General features: G+C 57.9%; 1 protein-coding gene across 1 annotated transcript in view; it reads right to left on the reverse strand.

Moving 5' to 3' along the window:
- The window catches only part of LOC145339879 (disintegrin and metalloproteinase domain-containing protein 12-like), a gene marked incomplete at its 5' end in the record, with an annotated part of 35,227 nt that overhangs the window by 89 nt on the left and 13,176 nt on the right, over positions 1–21,962 (reverse strand). The window contains 7 exon segments of the mRNA XM_080184416.1: positions 1–83; positions 690–826; positions 7,726–7,806; positions 11,492–11,572; positions 13,901–14,009; positions 18,001–18,060; positions 20,050–20,185. The exon segment at positions 1–83 is cut by the window's left edge and continues 89 nt beyond it. Coding sequence (XP_080040542.1) covers positions 20–83; positions 690–826; positions 7,726–7,806; positions 11,492–11,572; positions 13,901–14,009; positions 18,001–18,060; positions 20,050–20,185 — 668 coding nt within the window.

The raw sequence follows: 21,962 nt of genomic DNA on the forward strand, positions 1-21,962 counted from the left end.
GGGGCAGGGGTGCGATGCGTCAGGCGTTGACGAAGGGTAGGGGGGGTAAGGGAGGCTTCTTTCCTGGTGGGGGAGGTGCAGGCCTGTCGTTGGGTGGGTTGGGGATTGGCGGGAGGGAGGGAGGGGGTGGTGGGAAGGGGTGGAGAGAAGATTTGGATAGGTTAGACCGCCAATCTCGCAAAGCTTCGCGGCGCGCTCACGGTCGACCGACGAGCCGGGTTTTCTAGAACATTCCCTGGGCCCCGAAGGCATCTCCGTTGCCCTGGTGGTGGTGGTGGGGGGGGTGGCCTTGACGGTCGGCGGGGGGGGCGGGGGGGGGGGGGTGGGAGGGGAGGTCAAGGCGGAGAGGGGATCCGTTGCGCCGTGTAGCCCGGGATCCCCAAGTTACAATTAGATTTGACACTGGACATGGCAACTCACCACCCCCCCCCCCCACCCCCCCACCTCACCAGCTACGGACGGTAGGGTGGGGGGTGTGCGGTGGTGGGGGGGTGGGATGCGTCGGACCACGCGGGGAATGGTACCTTTGGCGTGGGTAAGATTTGGGCGCTGGGATGAAACGGCGCATCTATGAGTCCTCGGTAACATCTCGCCGGGGAGTGGGGGGGGGGGGGGCGAGTAAGCGAGGCAGGGGGGTTCTGGGGGTGGGGGTGAGTAGGAGGCGCCGCGCACTCGGGACAGTCACTCACCTGGTGGGAGGCCGGGAATCCTGCTCCGCGTAGAACGACACCCTCGGGTGCTCGGCCGCCGTCCCAGAGGTGGCACGCGCGCCGGGATCGGTGGGGAGTGCCTTCTTCGGGGGAGGGGGTTTCCTGGGCAGTGGGGGCTGTGGGCAGAAGTTGGGGGGGGGGGGTGGAATGGGAGAGAGAAGGTTATTTTGCATTTGTTTCCGCCCTTCGTCCATCCCACAGGCTGTCAACTGCCTCCTTGTTTCACAGTCTACCGAGAGGCAAATGTGCCCTCACTGTTCTCCCCCCTGCGCGCACCAACTTGCATGTGGCCAAGCTGTGGCTTCAGAACAGCCTCGGCTCCCCTTCCTTCCTTCCTGCCTCCTTCCTGTCACCCACCCTCCCTCCCCGTCACACTCCCCCCCACCCCGCCCTCCCCGCCACACTCCCCCACCCTCCCCGAGTCTCTCCCCGTCACTCTCCCCCATCCTCCCCGCCACTCTCCCCCACCCTCCCTCCTCGACACTCCCCCCGTCCCTTTCCACCACTCTCCCTCACCCTCCCTCCCTGCCACTCTTCCCTCCCTCCCCACCAACAACCCCCCCCCCCGCCCCCCCCCGCCAAACAAACCGAGGTGGAGTCAGTCGCCAATGGCCCCTCAGCCAGCGAGTGCCGGAACCAGAGAGGGTGTGACTCAACCAGGGGGAGTGTATCGGAGAGAGTCTGCAGCACAGCCAATCAGAGAGAGCATAACAGGCAGAGTCTGTGGCACAGCCAATCAGTGAGGGCGTAACAGACACGGTCCCTGGCACGGCCAATCAGAGAGGACGTAGCAGACAGAACCTGTGACACGGCCAATCACCAAACACAAGCCCCGATCCGAATCAATCCCTCAGCCAGTCAGGGGCAACCAACAGTGCCACAGCCAATCAGAACCCTTGTGGACCCTAATCAGGCTGGGGATTGGTCATTATCCTGGGACTGGTAACCATTTTGACCCTGGGTGGCTGGATGGGGTTGGGGGGAGAGAAGCTCCTATCCAGGGGGTGCACACGTCTCACTGCCCTCCACGTCAGCGAGCGACCAGGGTCAGAGTGCACGACCCTTGGCCTCTGTGCCTAGGCCCTCTGAGCTAGGCCCTGGGCCTGACCTGCTGTTGGGAAGGGCTAGGCCCTCCCCGCCACTCCCCCCGCCACGTACACCCCAAAACCGGGTTCAGCTTGAGCGTGGTCCAGTTTGGAAGAGAGAAAAGGCCCCAGGATGTGGGTGTGGGTGTGGGAAAATAAATTCAAAAATTGGGAGGGTGAGGGGGGAACATTTTGAGAAGGTCACATGATGAGGACGGTCAAAACAAGCCCAAAAGGGCCAGGCCTCGCTGCGTCCGCCAGAGGACCAGGCCTCGCTGCGTCCGCCAGAGGACCAGGCCTCGCTGCGTCCGCCAGAGGACCAGGCCTCGCTGCGTCCGCCAGAGGACCAGGCCTCACTGTGTCCGCCAGAGGACCAGGCCTCGCTGCGTCCGCCAGAGGACCAGGCCTCAGTGAGTCCGCCAGAGAACCAGGCCTCACTGCGTCCGCCAGAGGACCAGGCCTCACTGCGTCCGCCAGAGGAATAGGCCTCACTGCGTCCGCCAGAGAACCAGGCCTCACTGTGTCCGCCAGAGAACCAGGCCTCACTGTGTCCGCCAGAGAACCAGGCCTCAGTGAGTCCGCCAGAGAACCAGGCCTCAGTGTGTCCGCCAGAAGACTAGGCCTCACTGTGTCCACCAGAGAACCAGGCCTCAGTGAGTCCGCCAGAGGACCAGGCCTCACTGCGTCCGCCAGAGGACCACACCTCAGTGAGTCCGCCAGAGAACCAGGCCTCACTGCGTCCGCCAGAGGACCAGGCCTCAGTGAGTCCGCCAGAGAACCAGGCCTCACTGCGTCCGCCAGAGGACCAGGCCTCGCTGCGTCCGCCAGAGGACCAGGCCTCAGTGAGTCCGCCAGAGAACCAGGCCTCACTGCGTCCGCCAGAGGACCACACCTCAGTGAGTCCGCCAGAGAACCAGGCCTCACTGCGTCCGCCAGAGGACCAGGCCTCACTGCGTCCGCCAGAGGAATAGGCCTCAGTGAGTCCGCCAGAGAACCAGGCCTCACTGCGTCCGCCAGAGGACCAGGCCTCAGTGAGTCCGCCAGAGAACCAGGCCTCACTGCGTCCGCCAGAGGACCAGGCCTCGCTGCGTCCGCCAGAGGACCAGGCCTCAGTGAGTCCGCCAGAGAACCAGGCCTCACTGCGTCCGCCAGAGGACCACACCTCAGTGAGTCCGCCAGAGAACCAGGCCTCACTGCGTCCGCCAGAGGACCAGGCCTCACTGCGTCCGCCAGAGGACTAGGCCTCAGTGAGTCCGCCAGAGAACCAGGCCTCACTGCGTCCGCCAGAGGACCACACCTCAGTGAGTCCGCCAGAGAACCAGGCCTCACTGCGTCCGCCAGAGGACCAGGCCTCACTGCGTCCGCCAGAGGAATAGGCCTCACTGCGTCCGCCAGAGGACCAGGCCTCAGTGAGTCCGCCAGAGAACCAGGCCTCACTGTGTCCGCCAGAAGACTAGGCCTCACTGTGTCCACCAGAGAACCAGGCCTCAGTGAGTGAGTCTGCCAGAGAGCTAGATTGAAAAGGCAGATCATCTCCAATGGGGAAATGATAGTCTAACACCCTTGGAAAAGAACGCAGGACCCCCTTCACCCTCAGCACCACGCCCGTCCCTCCCCCCCGGCTCCCGATGCAGAAACGAACCAATTTACAACCTGGGCAGACATTATAGATGAGACAACGATCAAACTGCCTCAGGAGTGAGGCGAAACGCAGGGAGGGGTGAACCCGGATTCGTACGGTCAGTCTGTCAGGCCGCACGCTACCCCCCCCCCACCCCGCCTTACTGACATCATTCCCGTCAGTAACTCTTCTCTTCTGTTAGTCCTGGAATTCTGGGATTGTGGATATTGGAACCACACTGGCAACGAGGACCGGAATCAGACTCCCCACCGTATCCCCCGCTCAAACGGGGCCAAGGCCCATTTCCAATTCCTCTGTTCGATATAGAGGCCTACAGCTCAGCAGGGGGCAATTGGGCCCATCTAGTCTGTGCTAGCTCACGGAAGGATTGATCTAATATGTCTCCTCCCCTTCGCTCTCCCAGCCCCATATCATATCACACAATCCCTGTAGTGCAGAAGGAAGCCATTCAGCCCATTGCATCTGAAAACAATCCCATCAGGCTCTATTCCCGTAACCCCATGTATTTACCTCGCAATTTAGCATGGCCAATCCACCCTAACCTACACATCTTTGGGACACTAAGGGACAATTTAGCACGGCCAATCCACCCTAACCTACACATCTTTGGGACACTAAGGGACAATTTAGCACGGCCAATCCACCCTAACCTACACATCTTTGGGACACTAAGGGACAATTTAGCATGGCCAATCCACCCTAACCTACACATCTTTGGGACACTAAGGGACAATTTAGCATGGCCAATCCACCCTAACCTGCACATCTTTGGACACTAAGGGACAATTTAGCACGGCCAATCCACCCTAACCTACACATCTTTGGACACTAAGGGACAATTTAGCATGGCCAATCCACCCTAACCTACACATCTTTGGGACACTAAGGGACAATTTAGCATGGCCAATCCACCCTAACCTACACATCTTTGGACACTAAGGGACAATTTAGCACGGCCAATCCACCCTAACCTACACATCTTTGGGACACTAAGGGACAATTTAGCACGGCCAATCCACCCTAACCTACACATCTTTGGGACACTAAGGGGCAATTTAGCATGGCCAATCCACCCTAACCTACACATCTTTGGGACACTAAGGGGCAATTTAGCATGGCCAATCCACCCTAACCTACACATCTTTGGACACTAAGGGGCAATTTAGCATGGCCAATCCACCCTAACCTGCACATCTTTGGACACTAAGGGACAATTTAGCATGGCCAATCCACCCTAACCTGCACATCTTTGGACACTAAGGGACAATTTAGCATGGCCAATCCACCCTAACCTACACATCTTTGGACACTAAGGGGCAATTTAGCATGGCCAATCCACCCTAACCTACACATCTTTGGACACTAAGGGGACAATTTAGCACGGCCAATCCCCCCTAACCTACACATCTTTGGACACTAAGGGACAATTTAGCACGGCCAATCCACCCTAACCTACACATCTTTGGACTGTGGGAGGAAACCCACGCAGACACGGGGAGAATGTGCAGACTCCACACAGACAGTGACCCAAGCCGGGAATCGAACCCCCGGGTCCTTGGTGCTGAGGCACCAGTGCTAACCCCACTGTGTGCCACCCTTTCTAGGCCTCTCCAGTTCCCCCCTCCACTTTGAGAGTTCCTTTCAGGCAGCGCTGTGTTCCCATCAAAATTCTCCCCATCCCGCTCCCTGCTCCCCCACAATTCTCTCCAACCTGTGCCGCCCTCTGGTTCCTCCCCCCCTCCTCCTGCTCTGTGGGAAACACTTTCTCCTCATTTACTCCATCCCGCTCCCCCCTCCGTGATTCTCAATGCTACCTCGATTAAATCTCCCCTCTCTTAATCTTCTCCATCCCGAGGGGAACCATCCCAGCTTCTCCCAGACTCTCCCTCTGCCTGAATTAAATCCCCCCCCCCGCCAACTCCTGATGTTTCACCCCAATTGGAAAAATTGGCCCCTATCCCTGGCTGCAGTAGGCCTCAGACTCCAGTTTCAGGTGGCCTCACGAGGCCTCATGAAGCAGTAGGCCTCAGTCTCCAGTAAGCCTGCACCTTCTGATTGCCTCACAAGGCCTCAGGCTCCAGTAGGCTTCAGTCTCCAGCGGGCCTGTGGCTTCAGATGGCCTCAGTGGGCCTCAGGCTCCAGTAGGCCTGAACTTCAGGTGGCCTCAGACTCCAGTAGGCCTCAGGCTCCAGTGGGCCTGCAGCTTCAGGTGGCCTCAGTAGGCCTCAGGCTCCTGTACGTCTTAAGTTTCAGACGGTCTCACTAGACCTCAGGCTCCAGTCGGCCTGCAGCTTCAGATGGCCTCAGTAGGCCTCAGGCTCCAGTGGGCCTGCAGCTTCAGGTGGCCTCAGTAGGCCCAAGGCTCCAGTAGGTCTGAAGCTTCAGATGGCCTCAGTAGGCCCAAGGCTCCAGTAGGCCTCAGGCTCCATAGGCCTCAGGTCCCAGTAGGCCTGAAGCTTCAGATGGCCTCAGTAGCACTCAGACTCCAGCAGGCCACGGGAATGGAGAACGATCCCAGCTTCTCCCAGTCTCTCTCCCCGTGAACTGAAGCACCGCACCCCCCCTCCTCATTTCTACTCCCGTTCTGGGGGAAGTTTCCCCCTTAACCTTCTCAATTCTGTGAAGAAACAGACACACAAAGTTCTAGAAGGTTAGTAGGTTATAAATGACAATATGAGTGAAGCTTGCATGAATTTAATTAGTAGTTAGATCAGTGATCGTTGAAAATTCTCATGTTTCATTCCAGTTTTGGGCTATGCCTGAGTTCTATAATCATTCGTAACCTCCTCCAGCCCCCTACACCCCCTCCATATCCCTGTAACCCCCTCCAGCCCCCTACACACCCTCCCTATCTCTCTAACCCCCTCCAGCCCCCCTACACCCCCTCCCTATCTCTGTAACCTCTTCCAGCCCCTACACCCCCCTCCCTATCTCTGTAACCCCCTCCAGCCCCCTACACACCCTCCCTATCTCTGTAACCTCCTCCAGCCCCCTACACACCCTCCCTATCTCTCTAACCCCCTCCAGCCCCCCTACACCCCCTCCCTATCTCTGTAACCTCCTCCAGCCCCCTACACCCCCTCCCTAACTCTGTAACCTCTTCCAGCCCCTACACCCCCCTCCCTATCTCTATAACCCCCTCCAGCCCCCTACACCCCCTCCCTATCTCTGTGACCCCCTCCAAACCCTACACCCCCCTCCCTATCTCTGTAACCCCCTCCAGCCCCCTACACCCCCTCCCTATCTCTGTAACCTCCTCCAGCCCCGACACCCCCTCCCTATCTCTGTAACCTCCTCCAGCCCCCTACACCCCCTCCCTATCTCTGTAACCCCCTCCAGCCCCCTACACCCCCTCCCTATCTCTGTAACCCCCTCCAAACCCTACACCCCCCTCCCTATCTCTGTAACCCCCTCCAGCCCCCTACACCCCCTCCCTATCTCTGTAACCTCCTCCAGCCCCACTACACCCCCTCCCTATCTCTGTAACCTCCTCCAGCCCCCTACACCCTCTCCCTATCTCTGTAACCTCCTCCAGCTCTTGTCTCTCTCTCTCTCTGTCCCCGTCCCCCCGCCCTCTCTGTCCCCGTTCCCCCGCCCTCTCTGTCCCCCTCCCCCCCCTCTGTCCCCGTCCCCCCGCTCTCTCTGTCCCCCTCCCCCCCCTCTGTCCCCGTCCCCCCGCTCTCTCTGTCCCCCTCCCCCCCCTCTGTCCCCGTCCCCCCGCTCTCTCCGTCCCCGTCCCCCCGCCCTCTCTGTCCCCCTCCCCCACCTCTGTCCCCGTGCCCCCCACTCTCTCCCTCTCTCACTTTAGTAATTTCCTTAAAAACCGCCCTCTTCCACCATTTTTTTGGTTTCCTGTCGCTGATAGGTCCACATATCTCCCGAATCCGATCGGTTTTTTTTTTGAGCCTTGACGCCTCCTCCGAGGAAAGGTCGTTTCATGAGGTGCTTGCCAAATCTAAGTTGTTGTTGCTCCGGCGGCCATTTTGGATTTGAGGCCTAGTCTCAATTCACTCACAGAGGGAGGCCGGGGAATTGGAAAAACACGATCGGTTAGCGGGGTGGGGAGGGGAAACGCGGCGATTAATGGAGGGGGTTAAGAATCAGATCCTCTGTCGGGGGCTAAATTGGACGGAAGGCTCGAGGCCTAAGGTCAGGATGGGCGTGGGTGGTCCCTCTCTCGGGTTCCATCCACTCCATCGATCCAGGACGTGACCAAACCCCCCACTCCCCCCGCCCCCCCCTCAAAAAGCCTCCCGCCAATAGCGACGCCCTCCACCGCGTGTGTTACCTGACCGCTCTTTGGCACGGGATCGGCAGGGAGGGGCGTCGACGGGGGAGGAGGCCTTCCGGGCAGGCCCTGCCGCCGGGCCTGAGCGGGAGACAAGCAAAAGATGGGTTAAGACACCGCGGTCGCCCGTGGCAACGCGACGGAACCACCCCCCCCCACTCCACACCCACACCCACACCCACACCCCCACCACCACCTCCGGCCCCGGACGCACGCTGACCAATGACCCCTCCCCCTCCCCTCGCCACGCCAAGGGACAGGGCAAAAGTAAAAAAAAATGGCGGACACCTCTCACCGTCGTCGCTAAGGCTGATGGGACAGCGGGTGGGGGTCGGGGGGGGGGGGGGGCGTCAAAGGGATGGTCAATTATCAATCCAGATGTAACTGGATTGGTTAGTAAGTTTGCGGACGACACAAAGTTTAGAGGATTTGCAGAGAGCGATGGGGGACCATCAGCAGGGTACAGATCAGCTGGAGGCTCGGGCGGAGAGATGGCGGATGGAGTTTAATCCGGGCAAATGTCAGGTAATGCATTTTGGAAGGTCTAATACAGATCGGAAATACACAGTAAATGGCAGAACCCTTAGGAGTATTGATAGGCAGAGGGATCTGGGCGTACAGGTACACAAGAGTATTGATAGGCAGAGGGATCTGGGCGTACAGGTACACAGAGTATTGATAGGCAGAGGGATCTGGGCGTACAGGTACACAGAGTATTGATAGGCAGAGGGATCTGGGCGTACAGGTACACAGAGTATTGATAGGCAGAGGGATCTGGGCGTACAGGTACACAGAGTATTGATAGGCAGAGGGATCTGGGCGTACAGGTATACAGAGTATTGATAGGCAGAGGGATCTGGGCGTACAGGTACACAGGGTATTGATAGGCAGAGGGATCTGGGCGTACAGGTACACAGAGTATTGATAGGCAGGGGGATCTGGGCGTACAGATACACAGAGTATTGATAGGCAGAGGGATCTGGGCGTACAGGTACACAGAGTATTGATAGGCAGAGGGATCTGGGCGTACAGGTACACAGAGTATTGATAGGCAGAGGGATCTGGGCGTACAGGTACACAGAGGGATCTGGGTGTACAGGTACACAGAGGGATCTGGGCGTTCAGGTACACAGAGGGATCTGGGCGTTCAGGTACACAGAGGGATCTGGGCGTTCAGGTACACAGAGTATTGATAGGCAGGGGGATCTGGGTGTACAGGTACACAGAGTATTGATAGGCAGGGGGATCTGGGTGTACAGATACACAGAGTATTGATAGGCAGGGGATCTGGGCGTACAGGTACACAGAGGGATCTGGGCGTATAGGTACACAGAGTATTGATAGGCAGGGGGATCTGGGCGTACAGATACACAGAGTATTGATAAGCAGAGGGATCTGGGCGTACAGGTACACAGAGTATTGATAGGCAGGGGGATCTGGGCGTACAGGTACACAGAGTATTGATAGGCAGAGGGATCTGGGCGTAAAGGTACACAGAGTATTGATAGGCAGAGGGATCTGGGCGTAAAGGTACACAGAGTATTGATAGGCAGAGGGATCTGGGCGTACAGGTACACAGAGTATTGATAGGCAGAGGGATCTGGGCGTACAGGTATACAGAGTATCGATAGGCAGAGGGATCTGGGCGTACAGATACACAGAGTATCGACAAGCAGAGGGATCTGGGCGTACAGGTACACAGAGTATTGATAGGCAGGGGGATCTGGGCGTACAGGTACACAGACTATTGATAGGCAGGGGGATCTGGGCGTACAGATACACAGAGTATCGACAGGCAGAGGGATCTGGGCGTACAGGTACACAGAGTATTGATAGGCAGAGGGATCTGGGCGTACAGGTACACAGAGTATTGATAGGCAGAGGGATCTGGGCGTACAGATACACAGAGTATCAACAGACAGAGGGATCTGGGCGTACAGGTATACAGAGTATCGATAGGCAGAGGGATCTGGGCGTACAGATACACAGAGTATCGACAAGCAGAGGGATCTGGGCGTACAGGTACACAGAGTATTGATAGGCAGGGGGATCTGGGCGTACAGGTACACAGACTATTGATAGGCAGAGGGATCTGGGCGTACAGATACACAGAGTATCGACAGGCAGAGGGATCTGGGCGTACAGGTACACAGAGTATTGATAGGCAGAGGGATCTGGGCGTACAGGTACACAGAGTATTGATAGGCAGAGGGATCTGGGCGTACAGGTACACAGAGGGATCTGGGTGTACAGGTACACAGAGGGATCTGGGCGTTCAGGTACACAGAGGGATCTGGGCGTTCAGGTACACAGAGTATTGATAGGCAGAGGGATCTGGGCGTACAGGTACACAGAGTATTGATAGGCAGAGGGATCTGGGCGTACAGGTACACAGAGTATTGATAGGCAGAGGGATCTGGGCGTAAAGGTACACAGAGTATTGATAGGCAGAGGGATCTGGGTGTAAAGGTACACAGAGTATTGATAGGCAGAGGGATCTGGGCGTACAGGTACACAGAGTATTGATAGGCAGAGGGATCTGGGCGTAAAGGTACACAGAGTATTGATAGGCAGAGGGATCTGGGTGTAAAGGTACACAGAGTATTGATAGGCAGAGGGATCTGGGCGTACAGGTACACAGGTCACTGAAAGTAGCAATGCAGGTGGAGAAGGTAGTCGAGAAGGCGTACGGCAATGCTTGCCTTCATCGGCCGGGACACTGAGTTTAAACATTGGGCAAGTTTGACGCGTTATAGAACCTCAGTGAGGCCGCACTTGGGAATATAGAGTTCAATTCTGGTCACCCACACTACCAGAAGGATGTGGAGGCTTTGGAGAGGGTCACAGAAAAGATTTGCCAGGATGTTGCCCCTGGTGTGGAGGGCATTAGCGACGAGGAGAGGTTGGAGAAAGTTGGTTTGTTCTCACTGGAGGTTGAGGGGTGGGACCCTGATAGAAGTCTACAAGATTATGAGGGGCAGAGTGGAGCTTTGTCCCCCCAGGGTGGAAGAGTCGGGAGCACAGGTTTAAGGGGTGAGGTTTAAAGGAGATGTACGAGGCAAGTTGTTTTACACAGAGGGTGGTGGGTGCCTGGAACTCGCTGCCGGGGGAGGTAGTGGAAGCGGATACGGTGGTGAGTTTTAAGGGGCGTGCGGACAAATACATGAATAGGATGGGAATAGAGGGGTACGGTCCCCGGAGGGGTAGGGGGGGTTTTAGTTCAGTCCAGGCAGCATGGTCGGTGCAGGCTTGGAGGGGCCGAAGGGCCTGTTCCTGTGCTGGAATTTTCTTTGCCCTTTGATTTATGACAAAGTCCCGCTTGGATAGCATCCCCTTAACTGGGTTTTGTTCCCACGCAACGCAGGACGTGCATCCTGATCAAGATAGTGGGGAGGAGGTGGAGGGAGGGAGGGGGCAGGTCTCAATTCGAGTCGGGGGTGGGGGGGGAAAAAAATTATTCTGGCCAGTTTGGACGGGAGAACATGTTGCGACGCACTCAACTGGGGAGCGGGCGGAGAGGGAGAGAGAGAGGGGGGGGGGTGGGGGTGGGAGGGGAGAGTGTGGCCATTCACCAATGGAATATTCCCAAAGTTCGGTCGTTCCTTGTCCCTGTTCCCCATCTCTCCCCCACCCCACCGCTACCCTCACACGGTTTTGCAAGCCACCACCGCCCCTCCCGGATTACAACAAGTCGCCCTCAAACCCCCACCCCACACCCCCCCCTACCCAGACATTGGCCGAATCCCCCACGATGCACAGCGGTTACCTGGCTTGCTTTGACCACAGGGTCTGGAGGTAGAGCTTTTGTAGGCGGCGTAGGCCGTGGGGGCGATGATGGAGGGGCAGACTGCGAGGTGCGGGGGGGGGGGGGCGGGGGGAGGAAAAAAAGAGAGAAAGGAATGGTGGTGGGGGTGGGGGGGGGGGCGGTGATGGGAGAGAAAGAGGAGGCACACAGAGGGGGGGAGGAGGGGGAGGAGGAGGAGGAGGAGGAGGAGGGGGGAGGAGGAGGAGGAGGAGGGGGAGGAGGAGGGGGAGGAGGAGGAGGAGGAGGAGGAGGGGAGGAGGAAGAGGAGGAGGAAGAGGAGGAGGAGGAGGAGGAGGAGGAGGAGTAGGAGGAGGAAGAGGAGGAGGAGGAGGAGGAAGAGGAGGAGGAGGAGGAGGAGGAGGAGGAGGAGTAGGAGGAGGAGGAGGAAGAGGAGGAGGAGGAGGAAGAGGAGGAGGAGGAGGAGGAGGAGGAAGAGGAGGAGGAGGAGGAGAGAGGAGGAGGAGGAGGAGGAAGAGGAGGAGGAAGAAGAGGAGGAGGAGGAGGAGGAGGAGGGGGGCAGCACAGAGATGGTTAGTCAGTCAGAAGCCGCGCCAAAGATGGTGGACAACCGCGGAGCAGGGTGGCACGCGGGTGACGGGCGAACGCCGGGTTACCATGCCGTGAGGAAAGTATGAGTTGGCATGCAGGGTTAAGGCTCAATGGATGGATGCCAATGAAATCAGGAGCCCTGGGACACACACGTGGACCCCACCCCCCTCCCCTCCCAACGTCCGCTGGGCGCGGCACGTCCCAGTTCTCCGTCCCTGGGCCCCCGAGTCCTCTCCTCTGAGGACACAGCCGCTGAGGGGAGTGGTGGTGCCGCCGCCCATCAAGGGTGGGGTGGGGTGGGGGGTGTGCCGTGATCCGTGGTCCGTGACGTGACGTCGCAGCCAGGCATCCCCTCAACCCCCTTCCTCCACACGCGCGGGATCCACCACCACGACGTGCGGCGTTACAGCCAGGCAGTCCCCTCCACCGCCGCCGCCACCACCGCGACATTAACGGCGTTATCCTATCCTCCGCCCCTCCCCGAGCACCCGTTCTCCCCCCCCCATTCGGAGCCAGGTTCCACCCCCACCTCCAAACACAGGACTCACAGCACGTCGCAGGAGAGCCTTTGTCCTCCAGGAGGCCCGTTCGGCCCACACTGGCGTGCCCCCACCACCCCCCCACCGCCCCCCCCCCCCCCCCCCCCCGGACGCAGGCCCGACCGGCGCCCTCCCCCCCCCACCCCACCCCAAGATCGTTCCCACATCGGCGCCCCCTTGGGGCTTCCGCGGCACCCACTCCGAGTTAGGTCCTAGGCCCCCCAGGCCCGCCGGGAACCGGGGCCCCAGCGACACCCCACGACGGAGGGAGGTCCGGGGAGGCCTCCGGCTCGAACGCTGGCCCGTCAAGCCCACCGTCCCTGCTGGATTCACCCCTCCCCCGGGTCGAAGAGACACTTTTCCGAGATGGCCACCCCCCTCTCACTGCCCTGTTGTTTGACCCCTGTCATTTCTACCTCCTCTGTCCATTGGACAAGGGTCACTTTGGATCCATCGCAGGCCAGGCCTGAGTCACAGTCACCACCATCTTGAACCCCGTGTGGGGTAGGTACACCCATAGTGCTGTTAGGGAGGGAGTTCCGGGATTGTTATTGGACTTCAGTCAGTCCCCATGTGTGTGTGGGGTAGGTACACCCACAGCGCTGTTAGGGAGGGAGTTCCGGGATTGTTATTGGACTTCAGTCAGTCCCCATGTGTGTGTGGGGTAGGTACACCCACAGTGCTGTTAGGGAGGGAGTTCTGGGATTGTTATTGGACATCAGTCAGTGTGTGGGGTAGGTACACCCACAGTGCTGTTAGGGAGGGAGATCCGGGATTGTTATTGGACATCGGTCAGTCCCCGTGTGTGTGTGGGGTAGGTACACCCACAGCGCTGTTAGGGAGGGAGTTCCGGGATTCTTATTGGACATCGGTCAGTCCCCGTGTGTGTGGGGTAGGTAAACCCACAGCGCTGTTCGGGAGAGAGTTCCAGGATTGTTATTGGACATCAGTCAGTCCCCGTGTGTGTGGGGTAGGTACACCCACAGCGCTGTTAGGGAGGGAGTTCCGGGATTGTTATTGGACATCAGTCAGTCCCTGTGTGTGTGTGGGGTAGGTACACCCATAGTGCTGTTAGGGAGGGAGTTCCGGGATTGTTATTGGACATCAGTCAGTCCCCGTGTGTGTGGGGTAGGTACACCCACAGCGCTGTTAGGGAGGGAGTTCCGGGATTGTTATTGGACATCAGTCAGTCCCCGTGTGTGTGTGGGGTAGGTACACCCACAGTGCTGTTAGGGAGGGATTGTCCAGGGCACAGTTAGCGACTAAGAAGATCTGGAATTACCTTGACGGACTGGGGTGGTCTCAACTCCGTCTGCTGCAGTGACCCGGGAGGTTTGTAATGCAGTCGGTTGGCCGAGGGGGGCCGGACCCCGTTCTCCATCTGGGAATCCCTGCAGGAGGAGGAGGAGGAGGAGGAGGAGGAGGAGGAGGAGGGGGAGACGCAGAGGGGCAGAAGGTCAAAGTACGAACGCGCCAAACCTTTCCCCCCGCCTGAGCAATGGCGTTACTTTACCAAAATGGCGGCCACAGTTGGAAGGGTTTTCAATTTCCGCCCTTGACCCTTCCAACATCCCCCCCCCACCACCCAACCCGCCCAATACCGCCCCCCCCACCCTCCCAACTCCCCCCACCCAACCCGCCCAATACCACCCCCCTCCACCCTCCCAACTCCCCCCACCCAACCCGCCCAATACCACCCCCCCCACCCTCCCAACTCCCCCCACCCAACCCGCCCAATACCACCCCCCCCACCCTCCCAACTCCCCCCACCCAACCCGCCCAATACCACCCCCCCACCCTCCCAACTCCCCCCACCCAACCCGCCCAATACCACCCCCCCACCCTCCCAACTCCCCCCACCCCATCCGTCCAATACCACCCCCCCACCCTCCCCCCACCCAACCCGCCCAATACCACCCCCCTCCACCCTCCCAACTCCCCCCACCCAACCCGCCCAATATCACCCCCCCACCCTCCCAACTCCCCCCACCCACCCAACTCCCCCCACCCAACCCGCCCAATACCGCCCCCCCCCACCCTCCCAACTCCCCCCACCCCACCCGTCCAATACCACCCCCCCCCACCCTCCCAACTCCCCCCACCCCATCCGTCCAATACCACCCCCCCACCCTCCCAACTCCCCCCACCCCACCGTCCTAACACCCCTCCTCCACCCTCCCATATTTCCCCACCCCACCCTCCCAACATCCACCCCCCACCCCACCCTTCCAACTTTCCCCCACCGCCTCCCCCAGCATTGAGGGCCACACTCTTAGTTCCACCAATCCACAGCCATCAGTGTCAACCATCCTTCCTGCAGCAATAGAATCCCCAACAGTGCGGACGGAGGCCATTCGGCCCAGCAAGGCTGCACTGACCACAATCCCACCCAGGCCCTATCCCCGTAACCCTATAGATATACCCTGGCTAATCCCCCTGACATTAAGGGGCAATTTAGCACGGCCAATCCACCCTAACCTACACATCTTTGGACACTAAGGGACAATTTAGCATGGCCAATCCACCCTAACCTACACATCTTTGGACACTAAGGGGCAATTTCGCACGGCCAATCCACCCTAACCTACACATCCATACCATACACCTACAGTCCAATGATGTGCGGGTGACATTGATTGTCCATGCTAAATTGCCCCTTAGTGTCAGGGTGATTAGCAGGGTAAATATGTGGGGTTGTGGGAATAGGGCCTGGGTGGGATTGTGGTCAGTGCAGACTTGATGGGCTGAATGCCCTCTTTCTGCACTGTCGGGATTCCAGGATTCAGTGATCTTTGGACACTAAGGGGCAATTTAACACATCTACACATGTACAATCCTGAACATCTCTGGACTGTCGGAGGAAACTGGAGCACGTGGATTGGCCGTGCTAAATTGCCCCTTAGTGTCCAAAGATGTGTAGGTTAGGGTGGATTGGCCATGCTAAATTGTCCCTTAGTGTCCAAAGATGTGTAGGTTAGGGTGGATTGGCCATGCTAAGTTGTCCCTTAGTGTCCAAAGATGTGTAGGTTAGGGTGGATTGGCCATGCTAAGTTGTCCCTTAGTGTCCAAAGATGTGTAGGTTAGGGTGGATTGGCCGTGCTAAATTGTCCCTTAGTGTCCAAAGATGTGCAGGTTAGGGTGGATTGGCCGTGCTAAATTGTCCCTTAGTGTCCAAAGATGTGCAGGTTAGGGTGGATTAGCTATACTATAGGGATATGTGAATAGAGCAGAGGGGAGCGTCTAGGTGGGCCACGACTGTGCTGATGGGCCGAGAGGCCTCTTTCTTCCCTGTAGGAGATCTGGGATTCTGTCCTGCCGAGCCAGAAGATCGAGCGGGTCAGGCCCCTGGACACGGTGTGGGAATGAACTCAACGTGGGTGGGCCCCACCCATTCACAATTGAGTCAGAGATACAGTTGGGTTCCTACAAGGCTTGTACGCAATTGGGAAAGGGAATCGAATGTTATTGTGGTTGTGGGGGGAGGGGGTTGGACTGATTACAGGAGTAGGGAGGTTACACTCCAGTTGTACAGGGGCGTTGGTGAGAGCACATTTGGAGTATTGTGTACCTCTGTATTTAAGGGAAGGACGTTAGTGCGTTGGAAACAGGTCAGAGAAGGTTTCCCAGTCTAACACCAGGATCGGGGCGGGTTGTCTGATGAGGAGAGGTTGGAGAGGTGAGGGTTGTATCCGCTGGGACTTCAGCAGAGCGAGGGGTGACTCGACTGGCTGCCTGAAGATCCTGAGGGGATGGGGGGGGGTCACAACAGGGGGGTATGGAGAGAACGTTTCCCCTTGTGAAAGAACCTACAATGAAGAGGTGTCGATGTTTATAAAGAACGCGTTTCAGAAGGAGATGGGGAGCAATGTTCTCTCTCAGAGGTTGCTGACTCTCTCCCTCAGCACCGACCCTCCCTACAGTGCGGCACTCCCTCAACACCGGCCCTCCCACAGTGCGGCGCTCCCTCGGCACCGACCCTCCCACAGTGCGGCGCTCCCTCAGCACTGACCCTCCCACAGTGCGGCGCTCCCTCAGCACCGACCCTCCCTACAGTGCGGCGCTCCCTCGGCACCGACCCTCCCACAGTGCGGCGCTCCCTCGATACCGACCCTCCCACAGTGCGGCGCTCCCTCAGCACTGACCCTCCCACAGTGCGGCGCTCCGTCAGCACCGACCCTCCCCACAGTGCGGCGCTCCCTCAACACCGACCCTCCCCACAGTGCGGCGCTCCCTCGGCACCGACCCTCCCCACAGTGCGGCGCTCCCTCAGCACCGGCCCTCCCACAGTGCGGCGCTCCCTCAGCACCGACCCTCCCCACAGTGCGGCGCTCCCTCGGCACCGACCCTCCCCACAGTGCGGCACTCCCTCAGCACCGACCCTCCCCACAGTGCGGCGCTCCCTCAGCACCGACCCTCCCCACAGTGCGGCACTCCCTCAGCACCGACCCTCCCCACAGTGCGGTGCTCCCTCAGCACCGACCCTCCCCACAGTGCGGCGCTCCCTCAGCACCGACCCTCCCACAGTGCGGCGCTCCCTCGGCACCGACCCTCCCCACAGTGCGGCGCTCCCTCAGCACCGACCCTCCCCACAGTGCGGCGCTCCCTCAGCACCGACCCTCCCCACAGTGCGGCGCTCCCTCGGCACCGACCCTCCCCACAGTGCGGCGCTCCCTCGGCACCGACCCTCCCCACAGTGCGGCGCTCCCTCGGCACCGACCCTCCCCACAGTGCGGCGCTCCCTCAGCACCGACCCTCCCCACAGTGCGGCGCTCCCTCGGCACCGACCCTCCCCACAGTGCGGCGCTCCCTCGGCACCGACCCTCCCCACAGTGCGGCGCTCCCTCGGCACCGACCCTCCCCACAGTGCGGCGCTCCCTCAGCACTGAGTGTTGGGTTTCCGGGATTCTGTCTGTGACTTTGGGGAAGTGTCGAACGCAGGATTCTATGAATTGTTAGTGCCGTGGCGGGGGGCGGTGGGGGGGTTGCTGGGGAATGGGGAAGGTGCGGGATCACTCTGTACGCAGCATCTGGTCGGGAGGAGCACCGAGAATGGAACGGGGAGCCGAGATTAGCGGTTCCTCCCAGCTCGAGGGAGGACCTTGGAGAGGAGGGGGACGTAGGGGACCTCTCCAGACCCAAGCTCCGCGGGAAGCATCTCCGAGGACAGGACGGAACGGCCCCAAAAATCGCGCAACTCCCTCGCGACGCCAGGCTTGGCGACGAGTTGAAAGGTCGGCCTTGGAAGAGGGCAGAAGGAGAGAGAGAGGAGGAGGAGACACAGGGCGGGCGTGAGAGAGAAACAGAGAGAGGGAGGAAGTGTGGGGAGTTAACGGAAGCAAGCGACTGAGGCAGAGTGAGAGATAGGCAGGGCGAAAGCGTTACCATTCTTCCTCCCGGACCTCCTGCTCCCTCAAGGCGCCAAGTCGATAGCCTCCTGTCGCACTGCATTGTGGGACAAGAAGATACAGGGATTGACCAATGGGTTTTTAGGTGTCCAGATCACCAACAACCTGTCCTGGTCCCCCCCACGCCGACACTATAGTTAAGAAAGCCCCACCAACGCCTCTACTTTCTCAGAAGACTAAGGAAATTTGGCATGTCCGCTACGGACTCTCACCAACTTTTACAGATGCCCCCCCATAGAAAGCATCCTTTCTGGGTTGTATCACAGCTCGGTCTGGGATCCTGCTCTGCCCAAGACCGCAAGGAACTACAAAAGGGTGGTGAACGTAGCCCCCAATCCCATCACGCAAACCCAGCCTCCCATCCATTGACTCCGTCTACACTTCCCGCTGCCTCGGGGGAAAAGCAGCCGGGATAATCAAGGACCCGCCCCCCCCCCCCCACCACGCACCCCGGACATTCTCTCTTCCACCTTCTCCCGTCGGGGAAAAAGATACAAAAGTCTGAGGTCCCGAACCGACCGACTCAAGGACAGCTTCTTCCCTGCTGCTGTCAGACTTTTGAATGGACCTACCTCGCGTTAAGTTGATCTTTCTCTACACCCTCGCTGTGACTGTAACACTACATTCTGCACCCTCTCCTTCTCTTGTCTGTATAGTTTGGGGAATGATACAGGGCTATGGGGAGAGAGCGGGGCAGTGGGATTAGTCTGGGGATTGATACAGGGATATGGGGAGAGAGCGGGGGCAGTGGGATTAGTTTGGGGATTGATACAGGGCTATGAGGAGAGAGCGGGGGGCAGTGGGATTAGTCTGGGGATTGATACAGGGCTATGGGGAGAGAGCGGGGCAGTGGGATTAGTTTGGGGATTGATACAGGGCTATGGGGAGAGAGCGGGGCAGTGGGATTAGTTTGGGGATTGATACAGGGCAATGGGGAGAGAGCGGGGGGCAGTGGGATTAGTTTGGGGATTGATACAGGGCTATGGGGAGAGAGCGGGGCAGTGGGATTAGTTTGGGATTGAGACAGGGCTATGGGGAGAGAGTGGGGCAGTGGGATTAGTTTGGGGATTGATACAGGGCTATGGGGAGAGAGCGGGGGCAGTGGGATTAGTTTGGGGATTGATACAGGGCTATGGGGAGAGAGCGAGGGCAGTGGAATTAGTTTGGGGATTGATACAGGTCTATGGGGAGAGAGCGGGGGCAGTGGGATTAGTTTGGGGATTGATACAGGGCTATGGGGAGAGAGTGGGGGCAGTGGGATTAGTTTGGGGATTGATACTGGGCTATGGGGAGAGAGCGGGGGCAATGGGATTAGTTTGGGGATTGATACAGGGCTATGGGGAGAGAGCGGGGGGCAGTGGGATTAGTTTGGGGATTGATACAGGGCTATGGGGAGAGAGCGGGGGGCAGTGGGATTAGTTTGGGATTGATACAGGGCTATGGGGAGAGAGCGGGGCAGTGGGATTAGTTTGGGGATTGATACAGGGCTATGGGGAGAGAGCGGGGCAGTGGGGTTAGTTTGGGGATTGATACAGGGCTATGGGGAGAGAGCGGGGCAGTGGGATTAGTTTGGGGATTGATACAGGGCTATGGGGAGAGAGCGGGGCAGTGGGATTAGTTTGGGGATTGATACAGAGCTATGGGGAGAGAGCGGGACAGTGGGATTAGTTTGGGGATTGATACAGGGCTATGGGGAGAGAGCGGGGGCAGTGGGATTAGTTTGGGGATTGATACAGGGCTATGGGGAGAGAGCGGGGCAGTGGAATTAGTTTGGGGATTGATACAGGGCTATGGGGAGAGAGCGGGGGCAGTGGGATTAGTTTGGGGATTGATACAGGGTTAAGAGGATTCTCGAAAGGTGTGGGAGGACCCCAGTATCACAAGAAGTAAGTGAGGGGTGTCTCGCTTGCTATATTGAAGGCATCTCACCCTGCACAGACCCCGGGACAGCCCCACGCTGTCCTGAGGTTCTCAGTCTTCTGGGATAACCTACATAGCTTCTGTCAGATAATCAATGCCATCTTACCTGTGCCTCTGGGGGCTTCCCTTCCCCAGTTTCTGGATCTTTGCTCGGAGTTGATCCCGTTTAATGTAGCAGAAGCAGACAACTGCGACAAACAGTAGAAAGATCACTAATAATGTTATCAGCAAGGCGCTTTTACCTGCGAATGGGATTAAAAAAAAAAGATTTGATTTATTATTGTCACGTGTATTGGGGCACAGTGAAAAGTATTGTTTCTTGCGCGCTACACAGACAAAGCATACTGTTCACAGAGTACAAAGGGGAGATGGAAAGGAGTACAGAATGTAGGGTTAGTCCTAGCTAGGGTGCAGAGAAAGAGCAACTTAATGTAAGGTAGGTCCATTCAAACTCGTCCATGCCTCCCAGTTTTTAAACCCCCTAAGCTCATCCCAATTGCCCACATTTGGCCCACATCCCTCTACACCCATCTTACCCATGTAGCTGTCTCAACGCTTTTTAAAAGACAAAATTGTACCCACCTCGACGACTGCCTCTGGCAGCTCGTTCCAGACGCTCACCACCCTCTGTGTGGAAAAAATTGCCCCTCTGGACTCTTTTGCATCTCTCCCCTCTCACCTTAAACCTCTGCCCTCTAGTTTTAGACTCCCCTACCTTTGGGGAAAAGATGTTGGCTGTAGCAATGATGGCACAGTGGGTTAGCACTGCTGTCTCACAGCGTCAGGGACCTGGGTTCAATTCCCCGGCTCAGGTCACTGTCTGTGTGGAGTCTGCATGTTCTCACTGTGTCTGCGTGGGTTTCCTCCGGATGTCCCAGTTTTCTCCCACAGTCCAAAGATGTGCTCGTCAGGCGGATTGGCCATGCTAAATTGTCCCTCAGTGTCCAAAGATGTGCAGGTTAGGGTGGATTGGCCGTGCTAAATTGTCCCTCAGTGTCCAAAGATGTGCAGGTTAGGGTGGATTGGCCGTGCTAAATTGCCCCTTAGTGTCCAAAGATGTGTAGGTTAGGGTGGATTGGCCATGCTAAATTGCCCCTTAGTGTCCAAAGATGTGTAGGTTAGGGTGGATTGGCCATGCTAAATTGCCCCTTAGTGTCCAAAGATGTGTAGGTTAGGGTGGATTGGCCATGCTAAATTGTCCCTTGGTGTCCAAAGATGTGCAGGTTAGGGTGGATTGGCCATCATAAATTGTCCCTCAGTGTCCAAAGATGTGTAGGTTAGGGTGGATTGGCCATGCTAAATTGTCCCTTAGTGTCCAAAGATGTGCAGGTTAGTTGGATTGGCCATGCTAAATTGTCCCTTATTATCAGGGAGATTAGCAGGGTAAATATGTGGGGTTACGGGAATAGGGCCTGGGTGGGATGGTGGTCAGTGTAGACTCGATGGGCCAAATGGCCTCCTTCTGCACTGTAGGGATTCTATAAATCTATCTCGTTAATCTATGCGCCTCATTATTTTATAGACCTCTATAAGATCACCCCTCAGCCTCCTACGCTCCAGAGAAAAAAAGCCTCTCCTTGTATCTCAATCCATCAAGTCCCGGTAGCATCCTAGTAAATCTTTTCCGCACTCTTTCTAGTTTAATAATATCCTTTCTATAATAGGGTGACCAGAACTGTACACAGTATTCCAAGTGTGGCCTTACCAATGTCTTGTACAACTTCAACAAGACGTCCCAACTCCTGTATTCTGACCGATGAAACCAAGCCTGTCAAATGGTGCGTCCGCACTTGGAGTATTGCATACAGTTCTGGGTCACCGCGTTGTAGGAAGGATGTGGAGGCATTGGAAAGGGTGCAGAGGAGGTTGACCAGGATGTTGCCTGGTACGGCGGGAAGGTCTTACGAGGAAAGGCTGAGGGACTTGAGGCTGTTTTCGTTAGAGAGAAGAAGGTTAAGAGGTGACCTAATTGAGGCATACAAGATGATCAGAGGTGGACAGTGAGAGCCTTTTTCCTCG

The sequence above is a fragment of the Carcharhinus amblyrhynchos genome, unplaced genomic scaffold (assembly GCF_965287045.1).
Source record: "Carcharhinus amblyrhynchos unplaced genomic scaffold, sCarAmb.v2.hapA scaffold_718, whole genome shotgun sequence".
Classification (NCBI taxonomy): domain Eukaryota; kingdom Metazoa; phylum Chordata; class Chondrichthyes; order Carcharhiniformes; family Carcharhinidae; genus Carcharhinus; species Carcharhinus amblyrhynchos.